The 12,991-nt window shown below is 35.5% G+C and overlaps 2 protein-coding genes across 2 annotated transcripts in view; both read right to left on the bottom strand.

Moving 5' to 3' along the window:
* LOC113403186 (uncharacterized) overlaps nucleotides 1-4,479 on the bottom strand; it is a 183,210-nt gene extending 178,731 nt beyond the window's left edge. Inside the window, exon 1 of the mRNA XM_026643651.2 lies at nucleotides 3,616-4,479. Coding sequence (XP_026499436.1) covers nucleotides 3,636-4,379 — 744 coding nt within the window. The 5' untranslated portion in view covers nucleotides 4,380-4,479 and the 3' untranslated portion in view covers nucleotides 3,616-3,635. The remainder of the gene's footprint in view (nucleotides 1-3,615) is intronic.
* A 1,449-nt stretch (nucleotides 4,480-5,928) lies between these two features.
* Nucleotides 5,929-12,991, bottom strand: part of LOC113403184 (uncharacterized) — a 30,299-nt gene continuing 23,236 nt past the window's right edge. Inside the window, exons 6-10 of the mRNA XM_026643648.2 lie at nucleotides 9,331-9,495; nucleotides 8,400-8,532; nucleotides 7,721-7,903; nucleotides 7,091-7,229; nucleotides 5,929-6,297 (exon numbers count right to left, since the gene is read on the bottom strand). Of these exons, the coding sequence (XP_026499433.2) occupies nucleotides 6,158-6,297; nucleotides 7,091-7,229; nucleotides 7,721-7,903; nucleotides 8,400-8,532; nucleotides 9,331-9,495 (760 nt within the window). The 3' untranslated portion in view covers nucleotides 5,929-6,157. The remainder of the gene's footprint in view (nucleotides 6,298-7,090; nucleotides 7,230-7,720; nucleotides 7,904-8,399; nucleotides 8,533-9,330; nucleotides 9,496-12,991) is intronic.

The following is a 12,991-nucleotide window of genomic DNA, read 5'->3' as shown; positions in this document are numbered from 1 at the left end:
AAACGAACACAATCATTTTGTTATTCGATGACTTTAAATTATTTAATGTATTCATTTAGTTTCAAAAGAGCTCCCTCGATCTTATATAATCAAGTTCCAACCAAAGAAGCGCCTGGTTAATAACATTAAGCAATTTTTACACAAAACAATATTGCTTTAATTTTAAATTTGTTGCAATTTTTATTATAATATTTAATATTGATAAATCTTATTAAAACTAAGATGTTAATGATACATATGTTATCTCCTCGACCGATTACGACAGCAATTCTTAGAAGACTAGACTAAATCCTTTCAACTGGCAAGACCATCCCAGTAACTTTTTGACTGGCCCGATAATTTTTTTTTTTTGACTTGGCATGTTTACTTTTCCTGCAAAACTTACTCCACATGCCGCCATTATATGTTTGACAAAACCCCCTAACAAGTGAATACTTGTTGGGTTGGGTTGGGGTGATGTAAGATCTGGTCTGGATCTGGCATAAAGGATTTCGGCGTATTACCCACTTTTCTCCAAAAATCCTATTCACCATTTGTCTTGAACACAGAGCAGGTGTGGTGCGCCGTCATGTTGCAGCCACATGTTTATGCGGACATGCAAAGATACGTTTTTCAATAATTGAGGCCGTACGCTTAGCAGAAAATTGAAGCGACCTTCTAAATAAACACTTTTCCAATGGGATCCTTTCAATATGTTTATACTGATGTTTTGATGTTTCAACTACACAGTTACAGGTCGGTGAATTCGGTTAAAATCGGTAATTGCAGCATCGAAAAAAAACATGCTTCCATTAAAAAAAAGTGGAGATGACCTTGAAGTAGTTAAGCCCACCGATAAAAGATAGACTTTTGTCTCGAATATTCTCCATAACACTTCATGTGCCTCACCTGTATATCTGAGAAAACTCAATGTCAAAGTTAAAAAGATCACCTCAATGTCAATACATCCTTCTAGGCAGATATTATTTTCTGTGATGATACCTTTAGCTTTACCAATTAATAGATTTAAATTTAACCTTAAAAATACATTAATGAATAAGACGTAAGAGCAATGTTTCATATTCGTTTGATTTCATTGAATATTTAATAAATTCATTGTTTTTTTATGTGTAGCTGTGAAAGTTAATTGGTGTAGAAAACGGTATGGGATTTATTTTCCAATTATTCTCGGCACACACAAGGAAGCGGAGAGCGCCGCAAAGTGCGCCAAATATTTCACACTATTAACATCATTTTCAACAATAAATTCCAACTCATATTTAAGATCCGTGCAATATTTTCACGGATAAAATTCAAAATGTTCACCGCGATCCGTCAGTCATAGCTATTAGCATAATAAATACAATTATCCATCAAAATGCCAGCGCCCAATTAATATTCAATATTGAATTTGTAACTTTAGCAGCAATTACTTTCAACGAAAGTTGGCCTAATTTGCATAAGATATCCGAGGCAAGGCTTTCTGGGCTGATTATTAATTAAAAAGTTGATATTGTCTTCCTATCAATTTGTTAATTAAAAATAATCAAAAAGTAATTTCTTTCTTTAAGTGGTGGTGGACTTTTTGTATTATTTTTAGTGGAAGTAGACCCTTGACGGCCAAGTCCGACGGGACTTTTCCTTATCGGATCCGCATGGAGTGCCGCAGCCTACTTTTATGAGACCATCATGATCTGGAAGGAGGAAGAAAAGCCTACAAATAGGTCCTCTTTTGGCTGTCATAAACGACAAATTCAATTAATTTCCAGTAGGCGCTGTAACTATCCGTTAATACATCCTTTGAATATCCCACTGCTGAGCAAAGATCTGCTCTTGAAGAAAAGTTTAAGAAATAAAATCCACAGAATATTTTTATAATTTAATAGATTAAAATGACCTCTAACAACTAGAGCATCTTGGCTCCCAATAACCCGATAGCATGTGTGGGCGAAATCTAGCAAACGATCCTTAAATTCCACACGTGGATGTAATTTAAAGCTGTAATATTTCACACACTTTGATTACTTATTTTAATACAATAGTTACATAGCTACGGTACAGTTTAAGTAAGTGTTATAAGCTTGATTTTTAACTGATCTTTTTGCGTTCACGTCGGTCATGACGTATTCCTCATTTGTTTGTTTTCATATACCGCTATTTTCTCTGAACTGTTTTTCCATCGAAATATACCTAATTGAGGGCTACGTTATTTTTCTCGTCTCCCCTTACATTTAATATACTTAATAGAGTGCTATCTTTTTTCGTCTTTTATATTTCATTGTAAAAAATATATCTTTAATACGAACCCGAGTCGCGCATGCTGTGTTTTTGTAATATAAATATCGGATTTTATATGTTAGCCTCGTAATAGCTTGTAAATTTAATTATTTACGTTTTTATTATTTTATTTGAATACTATTTCTCCTGCTTTTTTATATATATTTCATTTTTCAAAATTGTTGATAAGTCTTATCAAGAGACATAACTTCTTAAATCCCGAAGTTGGTTGTTGGTTGATTTATTGGCGATGTAACAAATTGACAATATTTCCTACTGCGTCAATATCGATAAGCAGTGGGGACCACTTACCGTCAGTTGACCAATCTATATAAGGTTTTGTTTATAAACACACTCAGTACACGAAACAGAAATAAAATATTATACGTCAAAAGCATTTTTCTGTAACTTTACGAAGTTTACGATACATTCTAATTCGACCGAACAAAACGGTTCATAATTTTGATAAAAATGCACTAAAAGAAATTTTACGTCAACAATATATTAAAAAGTAAAGCAGAATCATTCAATAACAACACGTAGATAAGCTAAAAAAGACAAAAAAATAAACGTCACGTCGATAATATTTCAATATCTATAACAAACAAGGCAGATACCGTAGATAGAACAGTTGATAGACATGGATACTAAACACTTTGCACACCTCGGACGCGATGCCTTTTATCGCCCGTAAATAAGAATCATGGTACACTCAGATCTACTTATGTAAATATAACTATTTGATACTTTATTATTTTCTGATATAATCAATTAATAGCATTTAATATTCTTAAGGAAGTAAATGGCATTCCAGGCAGGACATCATTGTGTCAAAACTCCTTATAAAATCTTATAATTACTATTAAAATTAAAATAAACAAAAGTTAATTCGGTATTAATTTTATTCACTTATTATTTTATAATTACTCACACCGCGAGACGTACATATAGTACTTCCAATGTACACTCATGAAAATTATTTATGTGTGTATAAGTTTTCTTCCAATGTGAGTGCTTTATTACCCTTGTTGTGCCCGTGCGCAGCCGGGTCGTGTAGCTAGTTGAGTAAGGATTACGTGCAATAATTCTCACAAAGAAAAATGTATATTCACTATCGTTATTTATCACGTCCTGATACTATATCTGTTAACGATAAGGGATATAATCAAACACAGTATGATTTCACAATACTTAAAGTAAATATATTATTAAATAAAAGTTCTAAAATATCAATGTTGAGAAATTGTATAGTTTTATTGAATATACTATATAAAAATATACTTTACTCCCATTTTAGGAATTGTAGTTGATATTCCACTACATAATAAATTTGGTCATTAAACATTCACAATATGTAACATAATCAGTCTTTATCCAATCTAACTTATCCTGCAGAGCACGTCGTACATTTTGTAAGCGATTTCCGCCCCCCCGAATCCTATGTAACAAGTATTATGAGTCGGATGAACTTTGCCAGGCGTTAATGATAGTTGGTGTCTCGCTCTTCCGACGTATAGGGTTTCTCCAGACGTCGTTCTTCCTCCAGCGATCGCTCCAGGAGGTACAGCTCCATTAGAGGCCGGCACCCATCTAAGGTAATCAGGCTTAGCGCATAGAACTTCTATGTTCTGAACTGGAATCTCTTTACCGTTAAACATGACAGACGCTGCATTGTGTCTCACGGACAATTTTCCAGGAATCAATTCCCCATTGTGCCAAGCCCGAATCACCCACAGAGGACTGCCATCCCAACCCTCTTGACCTCCTATCACTGCTTTCCCAGTAAGACTGCTGGCTGTCGTCGAAGTCGTTGGAACCCAATCGTAATCGCCTGCCGTTTCAGATATTTGTACTTGTTCAGACGGCGTGCTGGAAGTTTCTCCGTGGTAGATATAGTTGGTGATGTACGTTGGTTGATTCGCGTCTGGTGGTGGCATTACGGGCACGGGCACCATCATTGTTCCAGGAACGTAGTAAGGCATTGGCGGGGGATGCTGCGGTGTAACTTGGCCATAATCTGTAGGCGGGTAAGTGTGACGAGGAGGATATGGCGGTGGTGGTGGATTCCATCCTGAGTGTCCGTAGTAGGGAGGAGGTGGTGGTCCGTGTGGTGGATAGCTCATCTTCACTAGAGAACGGTAATTAGTTTTCAACAAAATAACACTTGTGTGTGTTTAATGGTTCCTCGTAATAATTACAGTCCGAGTGCGGGCACCGTATCTTTTGTAATCACTATCGGCTGTATTGGGTCACGGCTTATATTGTTCGCCGTTTTAATCTTATCGTTACTGATAAATGGATAAATCCGATAGATTAATATGAATCATTTGTTATTTGTTAGTCATTTCAGCACTGAAAATAATTTGTATGATTTGTCACCAATTAAGCTTTATATTCCGTCTTACAACCATCGTTATTATGTTATTTAAGCCCATTGCGGTCGCATCCTCTGAATTTTGCAATAGAGATTAGCCAACGGCATGGAAGTTGACCAGACTTTACTTTGTGGTAGGGCTTTGTGCTAGCCCGTCTGGGTAGATACCACCCACTCATCAGATATTCTATCACCAAACAGCAGTACCCAATATTGTTGTGTTCCGATTTGAAGGGAGATTGAGCCAGTGTAAATAAATAAGTAAATAGCCTGTATTTAGGGACAATAAACAAGGGACATAAAAGCTTAGTTTTCAAGGTTGGTGGCGCATTAGCGATGTAGGAATGGTTAATATTTCTTGTAGCGCCATTATGTATGAGCGGTGGTGACCACTTACCATCAGGTCAAATAGTACCTATATCATAAAACAACTGTGCGAAAACACAGCTCCACGATTGAAAAGAATAACACGGGTCAAAAGATTAACACGTAACACGGGTTTCCACTAATTTCCAGACTCCAGACTGTTACAGCGGATTTTACGACAGAAAAGTCGTTTACCAATCCCTTTTTAGTACTTATGTAGTTTCAGGCGGAATATATTAACGAAATTGTATTTTATTAATGTACTTGATATTAGTGATGGAATAGGGTGACTACTGAGTTCGTTGCCGTTTCTTCTTGGCAGAATCAACTGACCAATAGAAGCTTTACAGTCAATATAAACCGTTAAAATGATGATGAATGTACGAGAGCTTACTTGATTATAGTAGGTATATTTTCATTTTGGTTTTTGACAATAATATACTAAAGTTAAAAAGGATAAAATAAATTCAACATATATTCAATATACATATATTAATAAAAATTCTATTATAGCTTATTGTTTAAATGATTTAAAATAAATATAAACACCTACTGTCATCAAAAACATATAGAAAAATATATCTAGAATATTTTGTACAAAATAAATATTATATCATCAAAGTACTAATTTATAACTTAACAATTAAATCCACTATTCAATTAGTGGAAATTGAATATCCACGAGTAATTGATTTCATTAAAATCGATCTCCTTACAGATCATTTATAAGAACGAAAACAAATCTTGTCACATTTAATTTATTATTATTTACGGCCTATTTATAAAGGTTATTTAGTTTCTGTAACCATGGATATGATATTTGAAAGAAAAAACATTTTAAAAGAGCTATGTTCACAAGTTAAATCAGTTAATTTCTCTTTGTAAATAATGATTTAGGTCCAAGACATTTTGCGTTCAATTTCATGATTTTTTCTTATCTTCCACTGACGACACTTATACAGATTCCATGACGATCAGTCGAGTAGTTAGACGTGAAACGTAACAAACAAAGGTATCATGTACACTTATAAATAGTCGGGATATAATTCTCCATAAATACTATTTACTAAAACTTCAATAGCCTTTAATCTCTGGTGTTAAAGTAGAATCAATCAAAGTGAAGGTGGTATGTTATGCGTCCATGAATATGAGACGAGGGTGTCAAGTTAAGACAACAGCTCTGAACACGCATCTGTTGCCGTCCATGAGCGCGGGCCACACGAACGACTTGATGAGGTCTGAGCGGCGCTCGCGCGCGTCGCCGAGGGAGAAGCGTACGTGTTTGTCAGGGTTCATCACGACTGCAAACACAATAACATGCATTAAAACTTTTTAACGAGCTAACTCGAGCTTGGGCTAAAATACGTGTGCTTAATTTTGTTTATAATTTCGTCTCTGGACGGAATGCCACCCTGAGATCTGCTTAAGATGCCGAATGAAATTCTGCCTCATTTCTATACACACACAGTGTAGCAGGGTGGATGAATAATCTCCGTTTCGATTTAGTTTCTCTAAAAATATCAATGTCAAAATTGCATACAAAGTGAAAAGAATCGAAATTTAAATAGGGTTTATATGTAGTATGGCTATTGTTATTTAAATTTTAAAACCATATTTACTTTTAAATCAAGTTAAATAATTGTATACGTCATATCAAAATCGCGATCATTTCCACCATTCGTCGTCAATCATTTCATAATACATAACATATAACATAATCAGCCTGTAAATTTCCCACTGCTGGGCTAAGGCCTCCTCTCCCGTTGAGGAGAAGGTATGGAGTATATTCCACCACGCTGCTCCAATGCGGGTTGGTGGAATACACATGTGGCAGAATTTCGTTGAAATTAGACACATGCAGGTTTCCTCACGATGTTTTCCTTCACCGCCGAGCACGAGATGAATTATAAACAAATTAAGCACATGTAAATTCAGTGGTGCCTGCCTGGGTTTGAACCCGAAATCATCGGTTAAGATGCACGCGTTCTAACCACTGGGCCATCTCGGCTCTCAATCATTTCAGTAGTTATTAATATTGAAATTATTTCAATTTTGAAAATGCTTATGTGTGTATAACAATTGGCGGACCCTTACCTGGTGTGAAGTCAGTGTCTATACGCAATGGCGGTGAATGTAGAGCAAGGGCCCACGCGGCGCGACACGCGGCCGCCGCCAGCGCGTGGAGGGCTCCGCACGAAGACAGACAGGGGTACTCCCGCAGCGTATTCGCCACCTACAATACACAAGCTGCATTTAAGATGCCACGTAAGTGTTGAAATATTCATGGAATTATCTCCATAACATAAAAAAACGTGCAAATATAAATATAAGCTGTATGAAAAGTAGTCATCGTAAATTTTACGGGAAAGTGCAGAATTAAATCATACATGTACACGAGATCGCTGATGTCAACTTGCAATTTACAGATATTTTTGTAACGTAAACAATATTTTTTGTAATGCTTTGAATGTAAAGTTTGATTTTTTATTTTTAGAACTATATTTTAAACACAACTAAATAAATATTCGTCTAGCACAGGTATAAAAGAAAATCCAAACAAAGTGTTTCATAGTTAAGACTAGAACGCGAAATTCACGCTCATCACATTAATGGAAATTAAAGGCGAGTGACTTAAGTTCCTTGTATACTGGTTTAGTAGATTTTACAATAAGGCGTTACAAAATAAATCGTCCTTATTTATATAGAAGAAACTGTCATACTGACTTGATTGATAACGGTACGTTCAGCTTCTCCCAGCGGGAACGTATGCGCAGTGTTCCGTAGGAGACGCAGAGCCGCGGCCGACAGCTGCGCGGCGCCCGGCGTCGCTTCCGACTCGCAGCCGAGCAGAGCCTTCACTTCGCTGATTCGCTTGTCTCGGAGACTAATCGCCGCCCGGAAGGAAAGCTAACGAAATGAGGAAACATGGTTCTTTTAATCTGCTACTAGTCTTTTAAAACTAGATTATAATATTTGAAAATCAGTAGGTTTATGTATTAAAATAATATGTACCTACTTATCAATTTAAAATATTAATTAATATAGCAGCGCTACACTTATTTATTAATTAGACAACTGATCCTGGAAAAAAATACCTGAAAGGAACCTTTGAATGAAACTGAGCGACTCAAATTGTAATAATATATAAGTATTTTTGTTTTAGTTTTTTATTAAATATTAAGTGCACTCAACTTTCTTAATCTTAATATATTATTATTATAAGTAATATATAATTTGTAGTCAAATTATAGAATCTATGAATAATATACAATTTATATTTAGTTAACGCCTGTAGAAAACTTATGGCAATTACTGACATCACATAAATTGCTCATAAAAACACTAGTTCGCTTTTGATATCATTATTATTGTCATGATTGTATTGACTTAATCATATACTTACAACAACAATAGAGAAGACAATCTTATATTTCAGATTGGGTGTAGACTTGAGCGGCTCGAGCGCGGCGAGCGCCGGCAACGTCTCATCGGCCGCACGCGCCCACACCGCCGCGTATTGCGACACTAGTTTACTTCTGCAATTTTAAGGAAAACCAATAAAAATAATTATAAACAAGATTATTTTGAACATCCCATGTGAATCATAATAGACCATTGAAAGTTCAAACACAGGCATCCAAGAACATTTAAATAAACTCCAAACCTTTTTCTGTTAAGGAGAGTAGGATGGAGCCCAGAAATAGGACATTAGCAACATTACTATTCAAACTCTTTTCGTCTACCGTTAAATCTTGCTATCTTGATCTTAACAAGGTGCGTTTGAACAAGATTGAGCGCCTTCAAAATATTGACATAAGTTTTGTATTTGGTCTTCACAAATATGTATGACCACGTCTCCGAATTTCACAATAAACTCAAGATGCTCTCAAGTCGCCTTCTCAGGAATACACAGATACTATCTCTACTATAATGTGTTCTCTTCAAAGCTGAGACGCCATTTTAGAACAAACAACGCTTTGAATGTAATACTTATGAACGTTCATTTCGTTCGCATAGAAACTTGATTCTGAAAATTCTCAAACATGCACATTTCTTACGGAAATAACAGAATACTAGTCTCATAAACTATACAAATTAATTCAATGTACGTATATCCTTTCCGAAACTAACGTAAAATCAAAATCAAAATATTCTTTCATCAAGTAGACTCATAAAAGCACTTTTGAATCGTCATATCGAATTAAATCTAAAACTTCTATAATTACATATGTTTACTTTAGGAGATATTATATTTATCGGTACTAAACTTATTATACTCGTATGTGTATTTATAAACATATCGAGAAGGTCGTGGACCATAACTGTTTCTTCACCTGTCTGGATGTTGCTGTGAGTCGTCGCTGTCCGAATGGTACCCGTCACTGGCGGAGTCTGTCGGCGAGCGCGGCGTTGTCTCCGCTGTCAAATGACCCTCATTCATCTGAGACAAGACAGCTGCACAACCTCGGGAGTAGCTCATTAGTACACCTGCAACTGGCCTGGAATAGAAATAATTAATAATAGAATCGTGACCACCGAGGTGTAATAAGTGTTTATATGTATATAAGAGAAATATAAATAAATATCGGACAACATCACATACATGACTCTGATCCCAATGCAAGTAGCTAAAGCACTTGTGTTATGGAGAATCAGAAGTAACGACGGTACCATACACACCCAGACCCAAATCAACATAGAAAACTAATTAACTTTTTCTACATCGACTCGGCCGGGAATCGAACCCGGGACCTCGGAATGGCGTACCCATGCAAACCAGTGTACACACTACTCGACCAAAGAGGTCGTCAAGAGGTAAATAATTTTCTATCTTCTACATTATGTGGAAACAAATGAAGCTATGGTCATGACTTTGAAAGGTTTAAATATTGTGCTTTTATAAATTGAACATTTTTGTCTGACAATTAAATTACACTTAAAAACTTTACATTTTAGATTTATATTTTGATAATCTGTGTCTAGCAGTTGCTTCTGTTAATGTTGATTAAACGTAATTAATCGAACGATGACAATAAAAATGTTTCTCTTCTCTTCTTTTAATTGTCAAACCTATGATTACATAAAAATATCTAACCTAATATCAATATTCTGATGTTAATACCCTAATTTCGTTCGACGTTTTAGAACAAATGATGAGTTGATACTAAATAAAGGTCCTAATCCACTACTCGGGAAAAAATAACCGATTGTCTGCTCTCCATACCGATTATTTTCTACCATTTTAATTGCCAGACAGTTTCACAAACATTATTTTTGACGATAACTATTCATACACTAATACAAGTTATTCGTTGAACTCTATGATAACGGCTTCTTCATTGACTCAGAACGCTGTGTGCCAGTCACAAAATTATCCACTAGTAAGTCTCCAATCGTCTTTATATCCAACGTCTTCAAACGCAAATGCAAGATCAGGCAACTCGTCCAAAGAACATCAACAATTAGAATCACCAAGAACAATGAGGAATGATAATTCGCGTAATGAACTGACTTCAGAACAAAGTCTGATGATATAATCTTTCCCAGACGATGTTTCTGGGAACGAAAGTTTTATATAATTTTTTTGTGTAATGAAGACTCATATTGTAATTAATACATAAATGTGAGCCGGTTATGATAGAAATAGGAAAGTCTTGCCTCGGATTATCCGTTTGGAGCAAATTAATTATCATTTCTTAAAGATTTCCGTTTCATTATTTCTATTCTACTTTAAATTCATTTTATTCGACTGCATTTCATTTTTTTTAATAAAATAAACACGTTATCTTTATATGTGTAACCTTAATAACACTACAGTAAATGTCTTCAAATAATTCAATAATAAATAAGAATGTCACGGAGCTAAAACCAAGTGTATTACTTTATAATACAAAAAGGAAACAAAAAAACTTTGGACTCAATTTGAAGAGATAGAACAAGAGTGTATACGGTTTGTACAGGATCATACGAGACGGAAAATCAAAATATATAGATAAATTAATCAAATAGTCTAAATAATTATTTAGTGGCACCATAGCAGGAGGAGTAACGTTCGTCGCAGGTCGAACCGCGTGGTGTAGCTAGTACAATTATATCAAGTAATTATTGATTAATGTAAGCGCCTTACAAGTAACCCACGAATTTTTCTTATTATAAAAATCCTTTACAACACGAAAATTACATGCAACTTGACTCATTACTAAGGATGATTATGAAAACTGTGTAGAAAAATATCAGCTGATATAAAACAAGAAGTAATAAAAAAGAAAAACTGATCCGTAAAGAAAAATACAATTACAACTTCTTTAATAAGGAATTTCACTAAGACGCTACGAAGTTGTCTGAGTAAATATATCAGAACTGTTAATAAGAAATACGAGATTAACAACTCAATGAATGCGATATAAGTAACATCTCTCTACGTGAAACAACATCTAGATACCGGAGAAAACGGCGTACCTAACTTTTTCTTAAACGATTTGTTGGAAAACTTCGATTTCGAAAACTTTCATCGGAAAGTTGTTTACGAATACTTTCATATTAATCAAAGTTTATTTTGTAAACTTTCCTGCCAGTACAGACGTTTTGATTAAATTGATGTAAATATAGTATAAGGCGGGGATGAGATAAGGCAAGTGACCATCGCTGGCTTCGGTTCTGTTACATCGCCAATACGCCACCAATCAGATGATGTATAACATGACACTCACTCACCCTTCAGACCGAAACACAAAAATACCAACCATTGCTGTTGGGTGGTAGAATATATGATGAGGAGGTGGTAACTATCTAGACATGCTTACCGATGCCCAACAAGTAAAAGTTTGTTTGTTTGAATGCTTTAATCGCACATCTACCAATCAGATTTGAAATAAAATTGCCTCCAGTTGCCCATAGTAAAGTATGAAACTACTAGAAGCAGCAATTACGTTTATTTTGGACCCGATCTCAGTACAAATGATCACAAGCCCTAAAACTTAAATATAAGTGTCACTCTTCGAGCACTGTGAACATTTCATAAATTAGAAAGATGAAGGATGAATAAAATCGGTCAATATGGCATCAAATGGGAACAAAAAATAATATCCCGTTTTCTAATTTGCAAAAAATTAAACGTTACATAGACTAGCGAAAAAAGTCCATCCATCATAACAAAGCAAGCAATTCTTCAACAATAAGATTAGATGCAGTCGTAATTTTATGTATCTAAAATATGAATGGAGAGAAACTTTACAGCCTTATTAAAGTTAACAATAGCAATAACAACACGAGCAGCACATTGTGTGAACAAACAAGCCGGTTCAGCGGACACTTTACTTCAAACGGTAAATTTATGGGCTGCGTAATGCTTGAATAAGGCGCTAATTTATCCGTCACTTTGTTACGTCACAACCAAATGGCTGAAGAATTTTTGTCGAGTAATTTGAAATTCGAAAATCTTTTGTGATTTTTTTACCGGTTGCGATCGTTCCCATATTATCATAATCATCATGAGCCAATCACAGTCCAATGCTGGACATAGGCCTCCCCAAGTTTTCGCATCCAATTAACCAAGATGACAGGAATCGTAAATTTCCTATGTAAGGATTTTAGTCATCGTAGCCATAACTCCAATTTTCAAACCAATTAATCGCCGTCGTCGTCGTCGGCCAATCGCCATCAATTGACGTCGCATACAGTCAGTTCCCGACACCTTCTTCGGGTCATCGGTCCACCTTGCTGGAGGATGCCTTTCGCTGCGTTTGCCAATCCACAGTCTCTACTCTAGGACTCCTCTGCTCTTTCGACATACGTGACCATTGAACTGCCACTTTTGTCGGCCAATTATGCAATCTATGTCGGTAATTTTTATGTAAAATTTCGTATCATTTTGCAAAGTGGAACAGACTCCTTATTTCAACACGTAGGTGTCATATGATCCTCGGTTCTTATGAGTGAAGAAATTTGGTAAATTTTTGTAAGGTAAATGCCCCAATTTCTACCATCATAAAAGTT

This window comes from Vanessa tameamea, chromosome 24 (genome assembly GCF_037043105.1).
Source record: "Vanessa tameamea isolate UH-Manoa-2023 chromosome 24, ilVanTame1 primary haplotype, whole genome shotgun sequence".
Classification (NCBI taxonomy): domain Eukaryota; kingdom Metazoa; phylum Arthropoda; class Insecta; order Lepidoptera; family Nymphalidae; genus Vanessa; species Vanessa tameamea.
Note: the sequence above shows the minus strand (reverse complement) of the source record. Positions and strands in the feature narration are given on the sequence as shown.